Source organism: Ziziphus jujuba, chromosome 3, assembly GCF_031755915.1.
Source record: "Ziziphus jujuba cultivar Dongzao chromosome 3, ASM3175591v1".
In the NCBI taxonomy this organism is placed as follows: Eukaryota; Viridiplantae; Streptophyta; class Magnoliopsida; order Rosales; family Rhamnaceae; genus Ziziphus; species Ziziphus jujuba.
In genome coordinates, this window is record NC_083381.1 from 16,739,347 (window position 1) to 16,763,797 (window position 24,451).

The window sequence follows — 24,451 nt, forward strand, 5'->3', positions numbered from 1 at the left end:
CCAATAAGATTTCTTTGGACGCATTTGTCAATAGGATTGAAAAAGAATATGTTTATGTATACGAACAGGTATTAATATATATATATATATATTTGAAATAGAACATGTATTAATATTTAAAAAAAAAACACACACACACACACATATAAAAGGCCGGTTGAGATTTTTGATTTATCAGTTCAAAACACTGTAAATATGTAAATTGCAAAAAATCATATGGATGGGGACCACATGGTCCCTATATATATATATATATATATATATATGACAAAAAGTTTTGATTTTTCAGTTCAAAACGATGTGAGTGGTGTTCATTAATTTTGATGATGACAAAGGCAGTTTCTCATATTATAACCACTAATTTTTAGCTAATGATTCTTAAACAATCAATTATTCTATATAATGACTCTTAGACAATCTATTATTCTATATAATGATTCTTAAACAATCTATTATTCTATTTCTCTTCTTCTTTCTTTCTTTCTTTTCTATTTTTTTTTTCAACATTTACCAGCATCACTTTATGCAACATTTTTTCCTATATTATAATTGTAGTTTTTTACTAAATCAAGGGTTAAAACTTGTTTTGTTATTTATTTATTTTTTTAGAAAATTTTGATTTTTAATGTGTGATAAATTGAATTCAAATTTATAAAAATAAAACAAAAAATGATTTTGTTAGGATTTAAACAAATAAAATAATTAGAAACTAGAAAAAAATGTATATTTAAAACAAAAAAATTACAGCTTAATTTCTCTTAACTGAGACAAATATATATATATATATATATATATTTGTAATATAATTTTGTTAGTTATCTAATTATATTTAGATGTTATACTTGTAAATAAATATTATATTGAAAATATTAATTAAGTAACTATATTGTTAAAATATACGAAATTATTAATTAAATAAGTATATTGCTAAAATGTTATAGATATATGAACAATTATGATTAGATGTATGATAAATGAATAACATATATATATAAGTGAGAAGAAATGAGGAAAACAAAAATTAAATGTAAAAGAAAATTCAAATTTAAAAACGTGGATTCAAAGTTCAATGGGTGAAGCAGAGGTAGTTAAAACAGGGAAAAAAGTTTTTAAGGGGTGGAGGGATAAAAGGAAGGGCAGTAGGGGCACATTTTTGGGATAAAAAAGTAATGGACATATAAAGAAATACAAAAAGGTCAAAAAATCTGAAAATCTCAGGGGGGGCATGTGCCCCTAGGCTCAATGTGGTCCGTCCTTGAAATACATATATATATATATATATATTGGGTTATAGTCCTTGAAATATTTATATAAACAAGTAATTGACAAATATTTATATAAAAAATACAAAAAATACAAAAATCTAAAAATCTGAGGGGGCACGTGGCCCGAGCTCAACATGTATCCGCCATTGAAAGTAAAAGGGTCAAAAATAAAAATATAAAAAAAATAAAAAATAAAAAAACTTTAGCATCCGAAGTTTTTTTCTAGAAGTAAGAACTAAGAATCATCAGCAAAAAAACAAGTGGTTAAAAGTCCAGCTAAACACCACCAACCCATACCATATGACGAAGTACCTTTGTCATTATAAAAAATTAATGGATCCCACCAACCTAAGGCAAAAATATCATGGAATTTTTTTTTTTTTTTTGGTAAATGCGAAAAATATCATGTATTTGGGATCATATAGATCGTGATCAAATAATTTCGACACTAAAAATAAATCTGATCACTATGTAATGTAAATGAGAAAAATCTCTGCATGTAATATATCTTACTCAATTTTGTAAAAAGGGACCATGTGGTCCCCATCCATATGATTTATTTTTTGCGGTTTGCGTATTTGCGTTGTGAAATATTTTGATATTTAATTTTTTGTATAAAAAATATATTAATTTTATTGTATACATATATATATGCATACAGATTATTCGAATTGTAAAACTTCTATGTGTATATATATATATATATATTTAAATATTAATACATGCTCCGTTTCAAATATATATATATATATATATTAATTATGTTAGCATATATAAATATATTATTATTCAATTCTATTGACAAATGTGTCCAAAGAAATCTTATTGGCTAAGTCAATCATGAAGTGAATGCCAGCAAATAAAGTGTCCTTTTTTAAAATTAATTTAATTTAATTTATTCAACCTTGTCTTATATAAGAAGTAATCGCCATAGTAACTGGCTTGGAATTTAAGTAGAGTATTATTTTCATGGTTTTATTCTGGGGAAGGAAATCAAGAAAATGGAGATTACCCAGTTGCCGGAAGAGTGCATTTCCCATATAATTTCCTTCACATCTCCAAGAGATGCTTGCAGGTTGTCTCTGGTTTGCCCTCTGTTCAGATCCGCCATTGATTCCGATGTGGTTTGGAGGAAGTTTCTTCCCCGACTATCACCAAATCCTTTCAAATTCAGCTTTAGCATCATCAATGGATCCCCTTTCCAAAAAGCAGCTTTTTCTCCATCTTTCTGACAACTCCATCATCATCGACAGTGATAAAAACATGGTAAGTCAAAATCTGTCAGTATGTAATTACATTTCACTTTTAAATCACCGATTTGTTTTTGAAATTTATCAGTTTCTGATCATTAATTTTTTAATTCCATCCATTTAAAAACCAGTATAGGACATGGTAACAAGGAAGTTTTAATATCGTTGAACTTGAAAACTGTAACTAGCTAATAAGTGAATTTAGAAATCAATGATAATGATAGCTTCAAGGTGGGTGATTATGCCGAAGATGAATATTACTAAAATGAAAGAAAAAAAGAAAAAAGAAAAAAAAATAGAAAGAAAGCCTTATAGCTACATATATAGCATCTTCATCCCCTCGGAACAACCTAGTGGGAAACTCATTATTTTCTCGCATGTTTAGAACCACATCTAGATAAAAATACCATCTATCATATTCATGTTTTAGTACTCTCGTACTAACAAGTTCAAAAATTAGAAGTATATGATTTATAGTTGTGTATATATATATATGTGTATCTTGTATCGGACATCTATAATTCATATGCTTATTTATTGAAATATGAACAGAGCATTAAAATAGACAAAGAGAGTGGGAAAAAATGCTATATGATAGGTGCAAGAACACTTTCAATCGCGTGGGGTGATACACCGGATTATTGGCGGTGGACATCTTTACCAGCAGAATCTAGGTATGTTCTCTGACCCACACTATATTTATCTTCTCTGACCCACACTATATTTATCTGCTAACATATTGTTTTGCAATTTGATCAGAGGGTGTGAAATTTTGTTTTGAGTATAGAACATACAAATGAGGAGAGAATTAATCTAAAAGAAAAATAAAAGTAAAAAGGAAAAAAAAAGTAGCCAAGATTAATTCTACTTGAGTCTTAGAGAGATGCAATCAGTGGCTGTGTTTTTGTGTATTGCATAAGTATATGTATATGTTAATTCGATCTCTCATGGCCTGGCAGTTTCTCTAAAGTCGCTGAACTAAGGCTTGTATGGTGGCTTGACATCAAGGGAAGGATCGAAACAAACATTCTGTCGCCAAAATCAACTTATGGAGCTTATTTTGTGTATAAACTTAACGAACACAGCTGGGGTTTTGAGGGAAAGCCAGTTGGATTTCGAGTTTATTTTGAAGGAGAAGAGGAGCTCCATGAAGATGGGGGTGGGCGTAAAGTGTTCTTAGACCCTTCAAAATATGACCAGGAACCATGTCAAATTAGAGAAGATGGTTGGTTGGAGGTGGAAATGGGTGAGTTCTTCAATGATGGTGGAGAGGATCATCAGGTGGTGGTATGCAGTCTATTGGAGACTGTTATGTGTAAGAGTGGACTGATTGTTGAAGGAATTGAGTTTAGGCCTAAATTTGGCAGACAGAAATACATATAGAGCTTTAAGCTTACATCAGGGCAACCTATATATATTTATATATTTGCCTTTCAACTTGTTTTCTGTCACTTTATGCAGTCGTATACTATACCAGAAAATATTTGTTTGTCCTTTTCACTTTCTTATACAGTTTCAATGTTTTATTCAAAATTGTGTTTCAGAAATTCTGTTTACTTCTGAGGATGATCATTGCCTTTATTGCCCATATCTCACTGAGAACCGCAAAGCTTTTGGAAAACAGAAAACTACCACACTAGAAATCGTGGAGGATTGATAAATTATGAATGTTTTGTAACACCCCGTCCCAAATCGCACCGGAATCCGTGCACGTTGACCGAGGTTGATCGTTGACCGTTGACCGAAGGGGGTCAAAGTTGACTTTTTGACTCGGTGGGAATTTCGAGTTGACCAGGGTACCGTGGCGAAGTGCATGACGCCCTGAGTTCGTAGACTAGTAGCACGTCGAAAACGGAGCTACGGTTTGAAAGTTATGGGCAAAACAAGTTGAAGTGTAAACTGTCTAAAAGGTGCCGGGAGTTGACTTTTTCTTGTGATGTAATTGTGAGTTGACTCTTGTATGGTTGTAAAGTACTCGTCGATACGAGTTCATAGACTAGCGGCACGCTTAAATCGGACATCCGGTTAAAAAGTTATGGACGTTTGAAGTTTACCGGATACCGTATTATTTTAATGTTTTTGGGTCGTGAACAGTGAAATGCCACGTGTCAGCTTCTGAGTGGTCCACGTGGCATGAACAGTGTCACACAGGGTTTTAATTTTGAAAAACTCTCGGGGAAGAGAGAGAAAGAGAGAGAAGAGAGAGAAAGAGAGAGAGGAGAGAGAAAGAGAGAAAGAGGACCCGCCGGCCGCCGGCCATTTTCACGTTTTTCCGGCCTAGTTACTGTACACGCGCCGGCCAGCCAGATTGCCCACCTCATTTCCGGCAAAACCTCCAAATTTCACGGCGAACGGCCGCCGGACGCGCCCGGATCGGACGTCCGAAGTTTGGCGGCGATTTTTCCCCTCCACCGCCGGCCACCGCGAATCGGCACTATTCCGGCCGATAAACAGTACACGCGCCTGACAGCCTTGATCCTCTCCTCAAGTCCGGCCTACCCACCAAAAATCACGGCCATCAGACCACCGACGCGCCGGGATCGGAGCGTTTTCCGGCGAGGGGTCGAAAATCTTCAAACGGTGATTTCTCCGCCGTCCGACCTCCGTTTTGCTCACCGTCGGTCCCGTTGGATTGCTCTCCTCACGATCTACAAATCTGCAAAATTTCACAGCAAACGGCCACCGTCGGAAATTACTGTTCCGGCGACGGTTGCCGGTGACGTGGCGGCCGCCGGAAAGTACTGTTCCGGCGAGTACCCTGAAAATTCCGGCCAGCTCCAGTCCGCAGTGTTCGACCTCCTGAACCCAAATCCGACTTCCGTTTCCACCAATTCGCGACGGTTTGGGAGAATTGCGGAGCCGAAACCCGAAAAGCTTCCCGATAAAATTCCGACCCCGTCGGGTACGATCATCGGAAATTAAGACCGGATCTGTGATTAGCATCACTCGAGCTTCGATTCGGTATATCATTCGTAAATTTTAGTTATCGTTTGGTGTTCGCTCCTCGGGTACCCATTTGGGGATTACCCGAATAAAATATTAATATTTGTGGTTTTGGTACTGTGGATGTTTTAGGTGCACGTGCAAGTAGCGGAGTCGATCCTGCGGAGGATCTTGATTGAGATACGTGCACAAGGTGAGTGACCCACCTTCAAATTAATTTTGGGGAATTTAATTGATGAATATATTATGTGTGAATTAAATATTTGGAATTTAATATCTATGTGCCAAATATTTATTGTAGAATTATTTATGAATTTATTGGATTTAAGAAAATGCGAATTCTACAAATTTATGCCATGTGGAATTAGTTTATGGTTTTGAGGATTTTGAAATTGGTGTGGTTTTAATGGTAAATTGGGCATGATTTGATTTTCAAATATTTCAAAGAAAATATTTGGTTATATTGGTGATTTCAATTTTTATAAAATATGCCCATGGAATATTATGAGATTTGATTATGATATTTCGAGAAATTATTTATGCTATTGGGAAAATGTGGATATTTGAATTGATGGATTTGGAAGTTGGTGGATTTGAAAATCATGGAATTTATGGTATGGATTATAAGGAAATTGTGGAGAATTTCCCGGTTCAAGCGGATGGATTATGCCCGCTATGCTTATGAAAAATGTGAAAATTGTTTTATGATTTAAATTTATGGATTTTATAATTTTTAGATGCACCGTGCACGTACTGGTGTTCTGATTATGTGATATGGTATATGTGATATGGTTAGTGTGCACACGGTTGTGATTAGCGCGCAGGTGGGTGTGATTAGCGCGCAGGTGATGTGATTAGTGCGCAGGTGGGTGTGAGTAGCGCGCGGTTGATATTATGAGGGTGTCCTGTGGATGCCATCGGAGAGGGCGGCCACCCCCCTTTGGCCGGGACACCAGGTTAGCAGCGGCGCAGTGGGACGCCACGCGACCGTATGCCGGTTTCTTTCTATAACCTCCTGTCTGGCGGTACCTTGGGACGCTGGGTACTGTTGGCGCCACTGGTATATAGTGGGTGCATCAAATGATTTTCAGAACTGTGTTTTAAAAATAAAATGTTTGGAAACTGAATTGGAATTAAAGATATAATTGTTACCGCTTCTGGTTTTTAATTGATGTCTTGGTTTCGGGGAATATGGATAAAGGGTTTTGTGAAATTGTTTTAAAAGGGGAACCTTTCCAACTGAGAGAATTGTAAGGGTTTTGAGAGAAAATATTATTTCCAAATAATTATTATTTATACTTATTACTGTGATAATATATGGTATAGTAGTAGGGTCGCTCACTGAGATGATTAGCATCTCACATTCTTAAATTCTGTTCCTCTAGGTACCAGGTTGTCGGTGTTCACTCGGAGCGGACTTGATCTTCCTCGCTGTTTTAGTTCGGCAGTACCCTGTTATTCTTTTATTGCAGTTGTAATATTTCTTTCACTCTTGTTGTATTTATTTTGCACTGGATTACTGTATTTTTTTTTTTTTTAAGTACTGCAATTTGTGGAACCAATTTGTAGTTGTGGGAGGAATAAGGGGATATTTTTGAAGTGTGTTTTCAGTGCAGGTAAATTTGTGGTAAGTAAATCCCTTAGGGGAGGTGCTGCCGGATTTTCCGTTGGAAGGTTCGGTGGTATTTCCCTGGGATCAGGGCTGTCTAGGGTTCCGGAGGAGGAATTCTGGACGGGTCCTGACAGTTGGTATCAGAGCTCTAGGTTCTAGTATTCCAAAGGGACTGTGCATTGTTGTGTGTCCCATCCATGTCTAGTCTCTCGTTTTACCCGCGTGGAAGCGTTCTTTCTGTTTGTCTCGAAGTAAATTCGTTGCCCGAGTTTGAATAACTCTAATCTTCGAGGGTGTCAATTAGGATCATCTAGCCTAACGGGGACTTCCTATGGCCTAGTCGATGGTCGAGGATGCCTTTTCTTTTTGAAGGTCTAGCTTATCATCGTGAATGGTATCCGTTTCGTTCATGGAGGAGAAGGATGATTGCCTAAGGATGTGTGTCGATTGATTTCAAGGCGTCAAAATATTTTTCCGATCGTTTATCAAAAAATTAAATGCTTTTCAAAGTGGTATTTGAAATTAAAAGTGTTTTATTCAAGTATTTTTGGTTTTTGTTCGTACATGTATCTGTATGTTATATTGTTGATATTATACTGCACCATATGGAGGCGGCGAACCAATGTGGTCCATGTAGAGCTAGCCCCATGATCATGTTGCCTACGAGCCCGGGGAATTGGACGGCCAATATAGGCAACCACCCTGGTTTGTATTGGTAGCAGAGTGTCGGCGACAGTTGGAATCATGGATTACGTAACATGTAGAAGGTGTCGTACGTACCTCCATTACAAGCGTGCATATTTTATTTTATGCAATGGATTTTAAGATATGATTTTCAATGTGGAGTTTTAACAATTGCCTATGCAAGTTAGGTATATTTGAAAAATATATTTTATTATTTGTTTTATGTTATGGTTTTTCCAAGAGCGACTTAAGGGTTAAGTATCGCCAGTCGAGAATCCAAAGCAGGGTATCGTTGAGTTCAAAAAGGAGATCTTAAAGGAAGCACGTGATTCAAAGTATGCGATACACCCCAAGGGTACCAAGACGTATGGAATGCTCACTGGATGACATGGTGGTTTGGCATGATAAAGGAAGTTGCAAGATCCGAATAAAGGTACTTAAGTCACCGACAAGTAAAGTAGGGAGATGTAAATATGGATTTCGTGCTTAAACTTTCGTTCACAAAGAGAAGGTACGACAGCGTTGTGAGAATCAAGCAAGATCCGGATAGCGACTAAAGTTCTACTTGGTGGTTGATGAGGTTAATGAGATGAGGATGATTCCTTAGGCATGGTTGGATGTTTAAGCATGGTTATTTTCATTCTAGAAGCTAAGATCTTGATATCTTATTTCCTTGGAGATTTAAGGTTCGTATTGGTGGTGCTTTATCGATTCAAGGTGGTTGATATTGTTGGTGATAATTTACAATGATAAGAAGTATGATTTTTGGGACGGAGTTAGAATTTAAGAAGTGTGGAATACTTTATTGGGTTAAGGATCTAGTGATTTGTTCATAGTATTGGTGGTGATGCTAGAATTAAGATTTAAATTCCTTATTGCTTGAGGTGTGGATTCATGGAATCTATTTGAAATGGGGGAAACTTAGGGTTTTCAAGAATGGTATTTGGATGTTGAGAATTTTATTCATGACCTTGATGAATTTAGTTAAAAGAAAGATTGATGTTTGTCGAGGTTAAGACTATTGGTAAATCAATGAGGAGCAAGGGTTTTATAATTGTAAGTACTAGGAGGGTAATCGAAGACAAGTGAATTAATCTCAACCTTAACTTGGTGATACCAGTATTTGAGGAAATTAGAGTTAAGTTCTAATCTTACCTTTTAAAGTGCTGATTGAGTCACGAGAGTTGGTTGTTGGTTTAAGGATGCATGCTTTAGAAGCACCTTATGGTTAGCGTTCGACTATGACCAAGACTTGTAGATCGTGTTCTCGTGGACCAATTTGAATATCCTTAATTAGTGGGCATGAGAATGAAAGTTGCACAAGAGGAAAGTTAAAGTCACTATTAGGCGTGATGGTAGTGTAGTGATAGTGGATAAGGCCTCTAGTATACTTGCTAAGTTACGCTGCCGACAAGTGGAAGCGGGAAAGCAGACATCGGCATGCAGCGTAATTCATGTGTTGTTGCTACAAAAGAACATCGAATACCTGTCAGTCGAGGAAGCGATGTGGAAACTCGAGGCACTACTTGTATGGAGCCACATGCCAAATCTATACCGACCACAAGAGCCTCAAGTATATTTTCACACAGAAGGAGTTAAATATGAGGCAAAGGCGATGGATGGAGTTGTTAAAGGATTATGACTGTGCGATTGATTATCACCCGGGTAAGGCGAATGTAGTGGCAGATGCCTTGAGTAGGAAGGCTACTGGATCTCTTGCTCACGTCCAAGTCATCCAACTACCTCTCATGGTGGAGTTGAAGAAGATGGGGGTGTTAATGCATATGCATCCTTCAGGAGTTCTCATGGCTAGCTTCCAGGTACGACCGGTGTTGGTGGATCGTATAGTAGAGACCCAAATGGAAGATCCTAAGTTGAGGACAATTAAGGGCAAGGTACAAGAAGGTCTTGATCCGGAATTTTCCATAAGGAGGGATGGAGCCCTCGTGTATAAAGGACGACTTTGTGTTCCGGATATCCCAGTACTCAAGAAGGAGATTTTAGAGGAGGCGCATAGCTCGATGTATGCGATGCATCCTGGGAGTACCAAGATGTATCGGACGCTTGTTAAGTATTATTGGTGGATTGGTATGAAGAGAGAAGTGGCAGACTTTGTATCAAAGTGTTTGATTTGTCAACAAGTGAAAGCAGAAAGACAGAAGCCTTTGGAACTACTCCAACCTTTACCGATTCCCGTGTGGAAGTGGGAAGAACTCAACATGGACTTCGTATTCAAGCTTCCTTCCACACCTAGAAGGTACGACGGCATTTGGGTAATCATTGATCGTCTCACCAAGTCGGCACACTTCCTACCGGTACGAGAACGTTTTTCGCCCGAGAAGTTAGCCCAGTTGTTCGTGCAACGCATTGTAAGTCTTCATGGAGTACCGTTAGCCATCGTCTCCGATCGAGATCCGCGCTTTACTTCACGACTATGGCGGAAGTTGGCTGATGCACTAGGAGCAAGACTTAACTACAGCACCGCTTTTCACCCACAATCTGATGGACAAGCAGAGCGCACAATCCAGACATTTGAAGACATGCTAAGGTCTTGCATTATGCAATTTAGCGGTAGCTGGGATGAACAACTGCCACTGATAGAGTTTGTCTACAACAACAGTTATCAAGCGAGTACTGGAATGTCCCCGTATGAAGCTTTATATGGGAGGCAGTGTCGGACACCTTTGTGTTGGAGTGAGGTAGGAGAAGAGAGGCTCCTTGCAACAACTAATGCGGTCGGATCTGAGTATTTAAGGATGACCTTGGACAAGGTGAAGATCATTAGGGATCGATTGAAGGTTGCCCAAGATAGACAGAAGAGTTACGCCGATGTGCGTAGAAAGGATTTGGAATTCGAGGTAGGAGATTGGGTATTCCTAAAACTATCTCCATGGAAAGGAGTAGTACGTTTTGGACGACGAGGTAAGTTGGGTCCTCGTTATATTGGGCCTTACGAGGTTACGGAGAGGATTGGCCCGGTGGCGTATAGGTTGGCGTTACCGGAAGAGCTAGCTCGAGTACACAACGTGTTTCATGTGTCGATGCTACGGAAGTATATTGCAGACCCTTCGCACGTACTCGAGAGTCCGGATATAGAGATAAGGGAAGATCTTTCGTATGTGGAGCAGCCAGTACAGATTTTGGATCGCGAGGAACGCACGCTACGCAACAAGACTATTCCTCTAGTTAAGGTCTTATGGCGGAACCACTTGGTCGAGGAAGCAACGTGGGAACCCGAAGCACAGATGCGTGAGCAGTACCCGTATCTGTTCCAGTGACGTGCGGAAATTTCGAGGACGAAATTTTTGTAAGGGGGGAAGGCTGTAACACCCCGTCCCAAATCGCACCGGAATCCGTGCACGTTGACCGAGGTTGACCGTTGACCGTTGACCGAAGGGGGTCAAAGTTGACTTTTTGACTCGGTGGGAATTTCGAGTTGACCAGGGTACCGTGGCGAAGTGCATGACGCCCTGAGTTCGTAGACTAGTAGCACGTCGAAAACGGAGCTACGGTTTGAAAGTTATGGGCAAAACAAGTTGAAGTGTAAACTGTCTAAAAGGTGCTGGGAGTTGACTTTTTCTTGTGATGTAATTGTGAGTTGACTCTTGTATGGTTGTAAAGTACTCGTCGATACGAGTTCATAGACTAGCGGCACGCTTAAATCGGACATCCGGTTAAAAAGTTATGGACGTTTGAAGTTTACCGGATACCGTATTATTTTAATGTTTTTGGGTCGTGAACAGTGAAATGCCACGTGTCAGCTTCTGAGTGGTCCACGTGGCATGAACAGTGTCACACAGGGTTTTAATTTTGAAAAACTCTCGGGGAAGAGAGAGAAAGAGAGAGAAGAGAGAGAAAGAGAGAGAGGAGAGAGAAAGAGAGAAAGAGGACCCGCCGGCCGCCGGCCATTTTCACGTTTTTCCGGCCTAGTTACTGTACACGCGCCGGCCAGCCAGATTGCCCACCTCATTTCCGGCAAAACCTCCAAATTTCACGGCGAACGGCCGCCGGACGCGCCCGGATCGGACGTCCGAAGTTTGGCGGCGATTTTTCCCCTCCACCGCCGGCCACCGCGAATCGGCACTATTCCGGCCGATAAACAGTACACGCGCCTGACAGCCTTGATCCTCTCCTCAAGTCCGGCCTACCCACCAAAAATCACGGCCATCAGACCACCGACGCGCCGGGATCGGAGCGTTTTCCGGCGAGGGGTCGAAAATCTTCAAACGGTGATTTCTCCGCCGTCCGACCTCCGTTTTGCTCACCGTCGGTCCCGTTGGATTGCTCTCCTCACGATCTACAAATCTGCAAAATTTCACAGCAAACGGCCACCGTCGGAAATTACTGTTCCGGCGACGGTTGCCGGTGACGTGGCGGCCGCCGGAAAGTACTGTTCCGGCGAGTACCCTGAAAATTCCGGCCAGCTCCAGTCCGCAGTGTTCGACCTCCTGAACCCAAATCCGACTTCCGTTTCCACCAATTCGCGACGGTTTGGGAGAATTGCGGAGCCGAAACCCGAAAAGCTTCCCGATAAAATTCCGACCCCGTCGGGTACGATCATCGGAAATTAAGACCGGATCTGTGATTAGCATCACTCGAGCTTCGATTCGGTATATCATTCGTAAATTTTAGTTATCGTTTGGTGTTCGCTCCTCGGGTACCCATTTGGGGATTACCCGAATAAAATATTAATATTTGTGGTTTTGGTACTGTGGATGTTTTAGGTGCACGTGCAAGTAGCGGAGTCGATCCTGCGGAGGATCTTGATTGAGATACGTGCACAAGGTGAGTGACCCACCTTCAAATTAATTTTGGGGAATTTAATTGATGAATATATTATGTGTGAATTAAATATTTGGAATTTAATATCTATGTGCCAAATATTTATTGGATTTATTGTAGAATTATTTATGAATTTATTGGATTTAAGAAAATGCGAATTCTACAAATTTATGCCATGTGGAATTAGTTTATGGTTTTGAGGATTTTGAAATTGGTGTGGTTTTAATGGTAAATTGGGCATGATTTGATTTTCAAATATTTCAAAGAAAATATTTGGTTATATTGGTGATTTCAATTTTTATAAAATATGCCCATGGAATATTATGAGATTTGATTATGATATTTCGAGAAATTATTTATGCTATTGGGAAAATGTGGATATTTGAATTGATGGATTTGGAAGTTGGTGGATTTGAAAATCATGGAATTTATGGTATGGATTATAAGGAAATTGTGGAGAATTTCCCGGTTCAAGCGGATGGATTATGCCCGCTATGCTTATGAAAAATGTGAAAATTGTTTTATGATTTAAATTTATGGATTTTATAATTTTTAGATGCACCGTGCACGTACTGGTGTTCTGATTATGTGATATGGTATATGTGATATGGTTAGTGTGCACACGGTTGTGATTAGCGCGCAGGTGGGTGTGATTAGCGCGCAGGTGATGTGATTAGTGCGCAGGTGGGTGTGAGTAGCGCGCGGTTGATATTATGAGGGTGTCCTGTGGATGCCATCGGAGAGGGCGGCCACCCCCCTTTGGCCGGGACACCAGGTTAGCAGCGGCGCAGTGGGACGCCACGCGACCGTATGCCGGTTTCTTTCTATAACCTCCTGTCTGGCGGTACCTTGGGACGCTGGGTACTGTTGGCGCCACTGGTATATAGTGGGTGCATCAAATGATTTTCAGAACTGTGTTTTAAAAATAAAATGTTTGGAAACTGAATTGGAATTAAAGATATAATTGTTACCGCTTCTGGTTTTTAATTGATGTCTTGGTTTCGGGGAATATGGATAAAGGGTTTTGTGAAATTGTTTTAAAAGGGGAACCTTTCCAACTGAGAGAATTGTAAGGGTTTTGAGAGAAAATATTATTTCCAAATAATTATTATTTATACTTATTACTGTGATAATATATGGTATAGTAGTAGGGTCGCTCACTGAGATGATTAGCATCTCACACTCTTAAATTCCGTTCCTCTAGGTACCAGGTTGTCGGTGTTCACTCGGAGCGGACTTGATCTTCCTCGCTGTTTTAGTTCGGCAGTACCCTGTTATTCTTTTATTGCAGTTGTAATATTTCTTTCACTCTTGTTGTATTTATTTTGCACTGGATTACTGTATTTTTTTTTTTTTTTAAGTACTGCAATTTGTGGAACCAATTTGTAGTTGTGGGAGGAATAAGGGGATATTTTTGAAGTGTGTTTTCAGTGCAGGTAAATTTGTGGTAAGTAAATCCCTTAGGGGAGGTGCTGCCGGATTTTCCGTTGGAAGGTTCGGTGGTATTTCCCTGGGATCAGGGCTGTCTAGGGTTCCGGAGGAGGAATTCTGGACGGGTCCTGACAGTTTAATCTTCATTTTTTAAGGTATGAATCAATTATATGTTAAAAGACCCTTTCTTAAGAGTTTGAAGTTGAGAATGACTATACTTTTTTGCTTTGAGATTGTGTTGCAGACGTATATTTTTAAGAATACTGTATATACTTGTTAAGAGGTATTGAAACCAAACTATGTCCTAAAACATTGATATTTTGTTCTTGCTTAAGGGCTTAAGCAGCGATTTTACCTTCGAATTCTCCTGTGCCTGTTTCTTCGGATGAATTAGCAATGTCCCAATATTGTGAATGATTATTGCTGCCAATATCTAGGATTTCCATAGAAGGAAATAGGTTGCTTTGATACGAAGAAGAGAAATCAAAAGAAAGGAAAAACAGAGAGATTGGAATTTGTTTAAGCAAAAAATTAAGAATGAACCTCTATTTGGTATTTATACAGTTTATCAAACACAATTTGAAAAGAAGCCAACAAGGAAAGCCTAGGAGCTCTGAATAGACTGAGAGATTCAACTTGAAGATATACACAGTCCTCTTTAATGATATTTTCACCTTGCTCAATATAATCATGTTTTATTTATTTATTATTCTTATTGAATTGGCCCAATTTTTTAGCGACCCTAATTCATTCTTTTCTTAGTTTGTTTATTTATAATTGTTAGTAATTCTTCAACCATGTGCCCTAAGCAAACAAGTAAACCAGATTAGGAACATTAGGAGGCTGGTTTCCCACATGTTTAAGATACGTTTCTTTAATTTCTTGGTTCGATGAACTTCATGTACATTAAAAATAGTTAACTCAAACTTCAGACCTAAATCAGTATTGACTCCTTCAGACAGCTTGCCAGCACTAGACCACTCCTGTCAATTTGTCCACTAGCCTTATATCTAGAATAAAGAGAGCCCTGATTTGTCAATTTTAGCCATATTGCATCTTTAATTCTTCTGCCAAAGAGCTTTGCAATCGATAAGAAAGAGTGGAAAAATATGTTATATGATAGGGGCAAGAGAGCTTGCAATTGAATAGGAAGTAAAACAGTCTAAACTGAATTTTCTCACTTTTATTGATCAAATTTGTCCAAAATGTTCTTTTAAGATGATGCTTCATCTATTTTTAATGGACTGAAAGTTTTACTTAGGCTGTAGCAAAAGCAGTTTATTGAATAATAAGGAGGGTACCAAGATGTATTAAGTTGTGTTCAAGCAATTCAGTTCATATATGGTGGTTCTTTTCATTCATCATGACTTATTTATCATCCTCACTTACTTCTTGGCTGCTTATACCATCAAGTCTCTGTTGTTTTTGTGGAAGATTGATAATATTGAATGGTAATAAGTAATTGACAAAATATTGTGCAAATACTGTGGATAAAATATTGTATTTGATAAAATATTGTGCTTATAGATATGCAATCAGCTTAAAACCTTTACAGTGGATGTGTTTTTGTGCATTTGTAAATTTATGTGTTGATTCGATCTCTCATGGCCTGGCAGCTTCTCTAGAGTGGCTGCACTCACGCTTGTATGGTGGCTTGACATCAAGGGAAGGATCGAAACAAACATTCTGTCTCCAAAATCAACTTATGGAGCTCATTTTGTGTATAAACTTAAGGAACCTAACTGGGCGTTTAAGGAAATACTAGTTGAGTTTTGCGTATATTTTGAAGGAGAAAAGGAGGTCCATAAACATGGGGCTGGGCGTGAAATGTTCTTAGACCCTTCAAAAGATAAGCAGGAGCTATGTGAAGTAAGAGAAGATGGGCTGTTGGAGGTGGAAATAGGTGAGTTCTTCAATGATGGTGGAGAGGATCATCAGATGGTGGTTTGCATTATAATGGAGACTGTTATTAGGTAGTGTGGACTGCTTGTTGAAGGAATTGAATTTAGGCCTAAATCTGGTACATAGAAATATATATATATATATATATATATATATATATATTTATATGCCTTTCTAACTTGTTTAAAAAATTGACAGAAATTGATAGAAATTGATTTAAAAAAATAAAAAATTTTATTTAAATTTTAGAATAAGCTTATTTAATTAATTAATCATCAATTTAACTATTAAAATTGTAAAATTATTGAATTGAGATTATATTTCTTTTAATCAATCGATGTATAATAAAATTTAATAATTAAAAATATATTATTATTAATAAAAATGTAAAAAAATATATATTTAATAAAATTATTTATTAATTAATATATATAAATAATTAATATAATTATATTATATTCTTACTCATTTTCATTTTAAAACTTGAAATTTAAAAAATACTTATTAAAAAGTATATTTTTTTAATAATTTTATATGTAATTATTAATATATTATATATATATATATATATAACATTTGAGAGTTAAGTTTCTATATATCAAATATATATATAAATATATATATGTGTGCGCGCGCGCGCGCGCTGAGAAGTAATGTGAAACTCGTTCTTTGCTAATTAATATTATTGTCGTTGTTATTTATTTATCATTTTTTTATGGTCAATGATTTTGACAAATAACTTAAGTAAAGACTTTTGGCATAGATGTCTAAGTTGGAGGCTAACTTACTCATTTATTTATTCTTTTCTACGAACGAGTGGCATGGTAGTCAAATGATTGGTGTACAAATAATTTTCAAAGTTGGACAAAACTTGCTTTTCCATATGCATTGTTTTTTCTGCTAGCAACTTCCAGTTATATTTATTTATTTATTATAACAGTGAAGTCTTGCAATTGACTAGGATTGTGTCAAAGTGGTCGATAAAGTATGCAATATAGGTTTGTAACCACTACCAAATCCTGGTGTTTCTGATATTTGTCCTAATCAGAAAATGTGAAAGTCCTAGGATGATCCTTCTCTTCTCTTCCCTTGACTGATTGATTTCCTACCTTAAGAAATCTCTCATTCCTTTTAGTTTAATCGAGTATATTGCAATCGCAAGGAAGGTTAACTTGGATATATAAAAGGATCCCAATTTCATTCCACAGAAGAAAAATGGGTTCCTCAAGTTTGCATAAGGTGAAGGAAGATGGTAAAGTTGTTCAACCAAAGGAGAACCAGAACGCCGAGGACAAAACAGAGCAGCAAACAGAGATCATCACCAACATGGGACAAGGACTCTACTGGGCTGCAGCAAGAGGCGATTTCAGTATGTTTCAAGATAAAGATCAACTTCAAAATCTACTAACTCCAAATAAGAACACAATCCTTCATATCTATATCACAACCGCTGAATATCTCAAACCAACCACTTTTGTGGAAAGTGTACTTACTAAGTGTCCAGCGCTGCTGATGCAGCCCAACAAGAAAAACGAGACTCCCCTGCACATAGCAGCGAGATATGGACATGATTCAATACTGAAGATGCTCATTCAACATGCAAAAGGTCTTCATCCTCAAAACCAGGAGAGAGGTTTAGAAGAAGCCAGGCGGATGATGAGGATGCTTAATGAAAATCACGATACAGCTTTCCATGAGGCGGTTCGATTTCATCATCTAAGTGTGGTGCAAATATTGATAGAGGAAGACCCCAATTTGGTATATTTGGCTAATAGGGAACAGGAGACTCCACTCTACATGGCAGCTGAGAGAGGATACAGTGATATTGTGTTTAAGATATTAGACAAGTGCAAATCACCAAATACTGGTGGTCCTGATGGCAGAAATGCTCTGCATGCTGCCACTATACGAAAAGATCAAGGTATTGCGAAATTCTTTATATACATATATATATATATATATATATATTGAAAAAATGTTTACATATATATGTATATATGTTGAAAATTGTTTATAGAATGCTAATCCATGTCTAGTGGCACAACAACATATTATTGTATGGTTTCCATGGTACTACAGCATGTTGATATATAAATCTAAAAAACTCAGGTTAAACAGGAAAAACTTAGTTACATCAGAAAGTTAGAGTTTATGCTATGTGTATATTGATATTTATTCTCATTATTAGGCTCCAACATGCTTTCTTTAACAAAATTACGAAAACTAATTATTTGCTCTTTTTTTTTTTTTTTTTTTAATCTTCTTCTCGGTTGATATGATTATTATATATACAAATATGGTTCTGTTTCCTGGAAGTGGCATATATTTGATTTTTCTTTAATTTAGAAATGATAAAAAAGATCCTAGCAAAAATGGGAGATCTGTTGAAAGAAACAGATCGAGTGGGCTGGAATCCGTTGCACCATGCTGCATATATGGGATATCTTCCTGCAGTGAAACTGTTTCTAGAATTACCAATTGGCAGTGCAGAAGCAGCGTACATGAAAGACACAGAAGGAAACACTGCTCTTCATCTTGCAGCTGCTTGGGACCATGAGGAGGTAACATCAGAAATTATACAAAAATGTCCGGAATGCTGTGAATTAGTGAACAAAGCAGGCTCGAGTATTTTACACGCTGCTGTGCAGAGCGATGGTACTACTCAACGGGCAATGGATGCTATACTGAAAAGGAATGCGCTCAAAAACTTGTTGAATGAAAAGGATAATAAAGGGAACACACCACTCCATCACATTGCCATTTCACTTAATATTGACCTGGTTGATCTCATTGATCACAGTGGAGTGGATAGAATGGCATTCAACAATCAAAACCAAAATGCACTTGACCTTGCTTCCGCTACTAAAACTCAAGCAGCGAGGAAGGTGAGTTATATGTATGCAATTCCTATTTTTTTTGGTGGTATAAAATTTGTTATTTTGTTGATTATTTATTTATTTATTTATTTTCTCTTGCATAGATATTGCCTTATAGAATGTTCGTTATTAAGTCGCATCTTATTGAGAATCCGTCTATAGTACGAATGTTCGCACGTTTTTATCATGTGAACCTTCGCAAAGACAATAGTTTTTAAAAAAATTATCATAAATGCTATCATATAGAGACAAATATTGACAACGATTTCTTAAAAAACTGTTGTATTTGAAACGGTCTGCACCATAACACGGTGCAGACCATCTGCACCATTAAATTCCATTTTCTTGTTGATATAATAAGATGAGTTACATATCTTTGTAAACCTATTTAAGATTTTATAGACAGAAATTTATCAATACTGCAGAACCAATTTATACAACGCTTGCAAAAGAAAGGTCTGAGGTCGGGCACTCGACTACAACACCATCCCTCAAATGATGATAAAGAGGAAGAAATTGAAGAGGATGCTTCTACTTTATCTGAGCTAGATAAAGCCAAGGATGCTAATTTGATAGTTGCTGCACTGATTGCCACAGTAACTTTTACGGCAGGTTTTACTGTACCAGGAGGTTTTATTAGTGACAAAGGGCCATTACAGGGCACTCCAATACTCGGAGATAGCTCAGCATTCAAGACATTTATCATAATGGATACCTTAGCCATGGTCCTCTCTAGTTCTGCCGTCTCTGTTCACCTCTTTTTGAGATTCAGAGAAGATAAGTCGAGGTTGCTATGGTATTTTATTCTTGCCTTTGCTCTAACCGCCATGGGCATGGCAGCGATGGTGCTTGCATTTGTTACAGGCACTTATGCAATATTAGGCTATTCCCGGGCACTTTCAATTGTTGCTTGTGTCGTTGGATTGTCTTTCTTTATTTTATTCTACAAATTATTAACAAATTTTTTCTCCTCATAAATTGGATATATGGACCTTCATAGGCAATTCTACAACATCAATTTAAGGTCCTAACAATTGAAGCAGGTTACTTTATTGTGTCATTTGATTATATTTGATTGTAGTGGTCGTTTCCTTAATTATATGTACGTCTAAGGGAAGAAAAAAAAAAATATATATATATATATATATATATATTTTTTTTTTAATGCTCCCCTTGGGTCTAAATGAATTATGATTATTAATTTGCATTTATGGTCATTACCATAGCTGTCCTTCTTTTATTTGATATAGCATACTTGATCTGTCCAAATTGCTAAAGGGAGAATTCCTATATTAAAATGTACTTACTACTAGGAAAGTATGGTAACAAGTTTCCATGAGCAAACTATGTCCATTCTTGCTACTAGGCGTGGACTAGACATGGTTATGGTAGGGACATGTATCTTGGTTTTTCAGTAACTTTCTTAATTTTGGGTGCTTTCTTTTTCCTTCTTTTTTTAATCATTAACTTTTGGTGCCTGGTCGAGGTTAAGATTAGAGCAATACCCACATTGTGCTTGATGCCATACGTGAATTTTGAATATTGTTTCTACTAAATAAAATAAAAAGAAAACGAAATTTACTTCTTTTCTTGGGGAAAGGAAAATTTATAGAATATGAATTTGTTAACATTTTTTTTATCTACAAATTTTCCCTGAAGTTATGGGGAATGGGCAGCCAGTGGGTGAGTGAGTTAATTAAAGAAGGTATTTGATTTCATAGCGATTTTTACCTTATCTGGAGGTTATGAACTAAAGTGTATGAAGAACCGTATTTTATTGAGAATTGTATTTGTCACTACAATTTCCATGTTTACATTTCATGATCATTTAGTAGTTTGATGCATTTAAATCAGTTTTAACTTTTTAAAACTATAGCTCTAAATGGGAAAGTAAACCCTTAAAAATGGTAAAGAAATTGATTCCAACCCTATTATTGGTAACTTTTCTATTTTGATGAACCGGTTCTTACCAATATATGGGAAATAAGAGATAACACAACTTTTGTTTTGTTTTCCCCTTTACTCCTTGGGCCTAAAATTCTATTATAACAAAGCCCAGTAAAAACAAAAAGAAACCCATCTCTTACTGAGGAGCAGTGGCGGAAACCCTGGTAGAAGCATCTCCTTGAGCCCACAAAGTTACAGTTGGCATAAGCAGTAATGGAAGTTTCCTAAAAGATGGAAAGCATTGGCAGGCATATTCTTCCATATTTCTCAGCATGAAAACTGAAACATGACCCCTCCATGACACCATGGCATGGGGCTACCTGACAAGGAATGCTCCCTTATGTACTGTTCATCCCAATGTAAGGAAGCACCATACCTTTTGAGACAAGACTACACCATAACTCTTCAGCCAACCGAGGCTATAAAAAGGCATGAGATTATCTTACGAGGTAGGCAATTTTCACTGAGCCTTAGAATGATTGATACCTTCCCTATACTAACTTAAGCTTCGGAGGGACAGGTTTAGACACCCCTCCCTCTTTGGGTGGATAAATGGTTTGTCTTGTTTCCAGGTAAGAGGAGAGAGAAGTTAGCAAAAACTCAGTCCAGGCTCAAGGAAGAAAAGCAGTTCAGAGAGAAAATCTGTTATTATATGGATATACATTTTTTTATGGGAAACAACATAGCGATTGTGCAACGAAATACTATAATTACACATAATAAAATATTATCTTGAGCCACTGACATATTGTGGATTTACTGCTTGTTGTATTATGTGGGGCAAACATCAACAAATAGTATTTTTCTTTCTTATTTAGTAAAAATCTCTTTTTTGTCGCCGTCTCTTTTAATGTTAATTGTTTAAAAAACTAATAAAATAGTAAGTATTTAATAGCAAAGCCATTTTGAAGCTTCATTGCTTCTTATATACTACAAATAAATGTTACATGGACGTAATTATAACATCTCACATATATATCTTGTGGACTGGTAAAGGTTTGAGCTTTGACTGCAGAGACTTAGAGACAGAAAGAAGAAAAATAAGAAGAGAAGGATTAAAGGAACTTTTGTTGTTCTTCGTCTTCTCTTTCCTCCCTCTCTCTCTCTCTCTCTCTCTAGCTTTCAAATTCAATTTTGTCAATATTGGACAACAGGATTTGATTCCACTCACTGCAACTCGAAACGGGCTGGCGCCTTCATGTGTTCTGATGACATTATCACCAGTATCCATCTCATGACTAGCCTCTCCTTCACTAATTTCTGAATGATATGCACGTGTGGCAAACGAAATTTTTATTTATTTTTTAATTCTATTCCCTAATTTCAATTAAAATAGACGATGTAAAATGACATCTCGTACCCCTGTTAAATCATCATGTGCACATCACATGACCACTTCATTTTAGCTTTTTAGCATTGAATCAGCAATATAAGTAAAATGAGAGTTGTGGATGCAAAATACCAAAATAAAAATTGTTTAATATTCAAAAAGCTCACCCTAACAAATTCCAGGATGTGATGGGTGTGAATTTCCCTCATAAATATTTATTAGTTATGTCGCAGTCTAACTTACATGGAAGCAAGAATTTGCTTCATCTAGTAGCGACCACCAAAATCAACTAATTAAATTAATCAACACAATTTTGATTTACTCTAATCTTGGGTCAACCTTGGACGGCAGACTTTCTTTCGTGGAATCTGTAGCCGATGAATTTTCTCTGTCCTTTTTGTATATATATATATATATATAGATACATATAAGAATTTGGTTCATATTTTCTTGTGTTTCTTCCTTAGAATTAAACTTAGAGAAAATTTTCTTTATAACTTTTTGAGTTTTCTAAGGAATAAAAATAGAAGAGAAAGAGAGACTTGTCAGAAAAGTCAGGAGCCAGATATTCATCCAAAAACAAGCTGATACTGGATATTGGAGGGAAGCCGAAAATGGATTCTGATGCTAAGTGGGAGAGTCGTTTGCCAAAAAATTATAGGGATATCATCTCCAGATCAGATTCAGCATCATATTTGAATTCTTTGCCCAAGGAAGGACTCTATAACCATTTCTGTAACCACCCCACCATCATAGATAATGGTACCAAGGTAAGCCAAAAAAATCATTTTTCTTGATATTGATTTTTTGTTATGTTAAAGTTTTATTTCCTTCAATTTCTTCAAATAAATCTCTTTTTCATTTTTGCTATTAATTACTTTTAATCCCTCACTAATACAAGAGATAATGTATTCAACAAAACAAATGGTTATATTGAATTAGTTGAAAGAATGATTTAAAATGATTATGTTTAGAATTTTATTAATCATCATATATTAACATGCTTATTAACCAATAAATTAAATTTTTTCTCTTCTTCTTATAATTTTATTTTTGGGTCTCCTCTGCTTTGCTTGAGTTATAAATGTTGACTCCATGTTTCATTCTTTGACCACAGAGCTTTGCAATAGATAAAAAGAGTGGGAAATCATGCTATATGATAGGGGCAAGAGGGCTTGAAATTGAACATGTAGAAAAGCCACAGTATTGGCAATGGAAATCTCTACCTGTGTCAAGGTATATATTTTCTCACTGCTATATTGATCTTTTTTTGTTCAAAATTCTCTTTTTAGATGATGCTTCATCTATTTATTCTAATGGATTTAAAATATTTACTTGGGCTGTAGCAATAGCAATTTCTTAGTTGCGATATCGACAAGAATTTTTTTTTTTTTAAAAAGAAAATTAATTATAATTATAAAATTTATTTTATCTACTAAAACAGTTTTCAAAACATGAAGTCAGCTTGAAAATTTTGGTGAAAAAGCTTCTATAATGAACATTGTTGTGACCATATATAAATATATATATATATATATGCATATTTTTATTGATTGACAGGTTCTCGGAAGTAGCTGAACTCAATGAAGTATGGTTTCTCCACATAAAAGGAAAAATAGAAAAAATGATGTTGCCCCCTGGAACAACTTATGGAGTCTACTTTGTGTATAAGCTTACAGAAAACATATCCGTATTTCGTCGAGTACCTGTTGAGTTAAGCATCGATTTCAATGGACAAGTGAAGGGGAACGGGCCAAACAACTACCTCGACCCTTTGCATCCACGTCAAAATGATAGAGGAGATGGGTGGAGGGAGATTGAGATGGGTGATTTCTTCATTAAACATGGAGAGAATGACAGGCTTGTCTTCATGCTCAAGGAGTATGATACTAAAACTAGGAAGAATGGACTCATTGTAGAAGGGATTGAGATTAGGCCTAAACATGGATAGAAGTTAATTAGTTATAATTTATTTTTATTAATATTGGAGAAGGGCCGAACCACATCTCCCTCGCCCTTTTTTGACTCTTACCCTATGTGCATTTTATTATATTTTAAGTTCCTATTTTGTATTTTGAATATTTGGTATATTTAGTAATGTTATATATAATAAAATATTTACTAAATGATATATGTTAAAATATTATTAATTGACATATTCATATGCTAAATCTTTAAATAGATAAGTGAATAAAAAAAATAAACCAATTAAATATTGTCACATATTTATCATATGATTTAATAAATAAATTTGATCAACATTTTGGTAATTCTAGCATTATTAATATATCTATTAATTTCCATGATTATCAATTAAACATGACCATATAGAGTTTGTAATTATCTATAACTTGTCATTAAATCAGTTGAAATAATAAATTAGTTTTATGAATAAATTTGATTGGTTTGTAATTTAGATATAGATGACT

At 36.6% G+C, this 24,451-nt stretch overlaps 3 protein-coding genes across 9 annotated transcripts in view; all 3 read left to right on the top strand.

Annotated features, from left to right (window-relative positions):
• The window catches only part of LOC107422510 (putative F-box protein PP2-B12), a 111,887-nt gene that overhangs the window by 29,932 nt on the left and 57,504 nt on the right, over positions 1-24,451 (top strand). The window contains exons 2-4 of one of the 3 annotated variants that reach the window (XM_060815819.1): positions 2,412-2,531; positions 3,068-3,189; positions 3,475-4,048. In XM_060815819.1, the coding sequence (XP_060671802.1) occupies positions 2,412-2,531; positions 3,068-3,189; positions 3,475-3,898 (666 nt within the window). In that variant the 3' untranslated portion in view covers positions 3,899-4,048. Of the gene's footprint in view, positions 1-2,273; positions 2,532-3,067; positions 3,190-3,474; positions 4,049-24,451 lie in introns of those variants that run through there. The other 2 variants (XM_060815821.1, XM_060815822.1) reach the window with 2 other exon arrangements.
• LOC107422534 (protein ACCELERATED CELL DEATH 6-like) lies at positions 4,065-19,946 on the top strand. 5 transcript variants are annotated; one of them, XM_060815815.1, is made up of 7 exons: positions 4,065-4,184; positions 14,102-14,122; positions 15,584-15,940; positions 17,078-17,790; positions 18,216-18,430; positions 18,518-18,754; positions 19,171-19,946. In XM_060815815.1, coding segments are annotated over exons 1-7 (2,097 nt in total). In that variant the 5' UTR covers positions 4,065-4,182; the 3' UTR covers positions 19,723-19,946. The 5 variants fall into 5 exon arrangements, with proteins under 5 accessions (XP_060671798.1, XP_060671797.1, XP_060671801.1 ...); XM_060815814.1 differs by having other exon boundaries at positions 18,216-18,754; XM_060815818.1 differs by having other exon boundaries at positions 18,216-18,754; positions 19,152-19,379.
• Positions 22,457-24,148, top strand: LOC107422535 (F-box protein At2g02240). The gene is made up of 3 exons (XM_016031996.4): positions 22,457-22,792; positions 23,140-23,258; positions 23,583-24,148. The coding sequence occupies exons 1-3, from the start codon at positions 22,637-22,639 to the stop codon at positions 23,971-23,973; spliced, it is 666 nt and encodes a 221-aa protein (XP_015887482.1). The 5' UTR covers positions 22,457-22,636; the 3' UTR covers positions 23,974-24,148.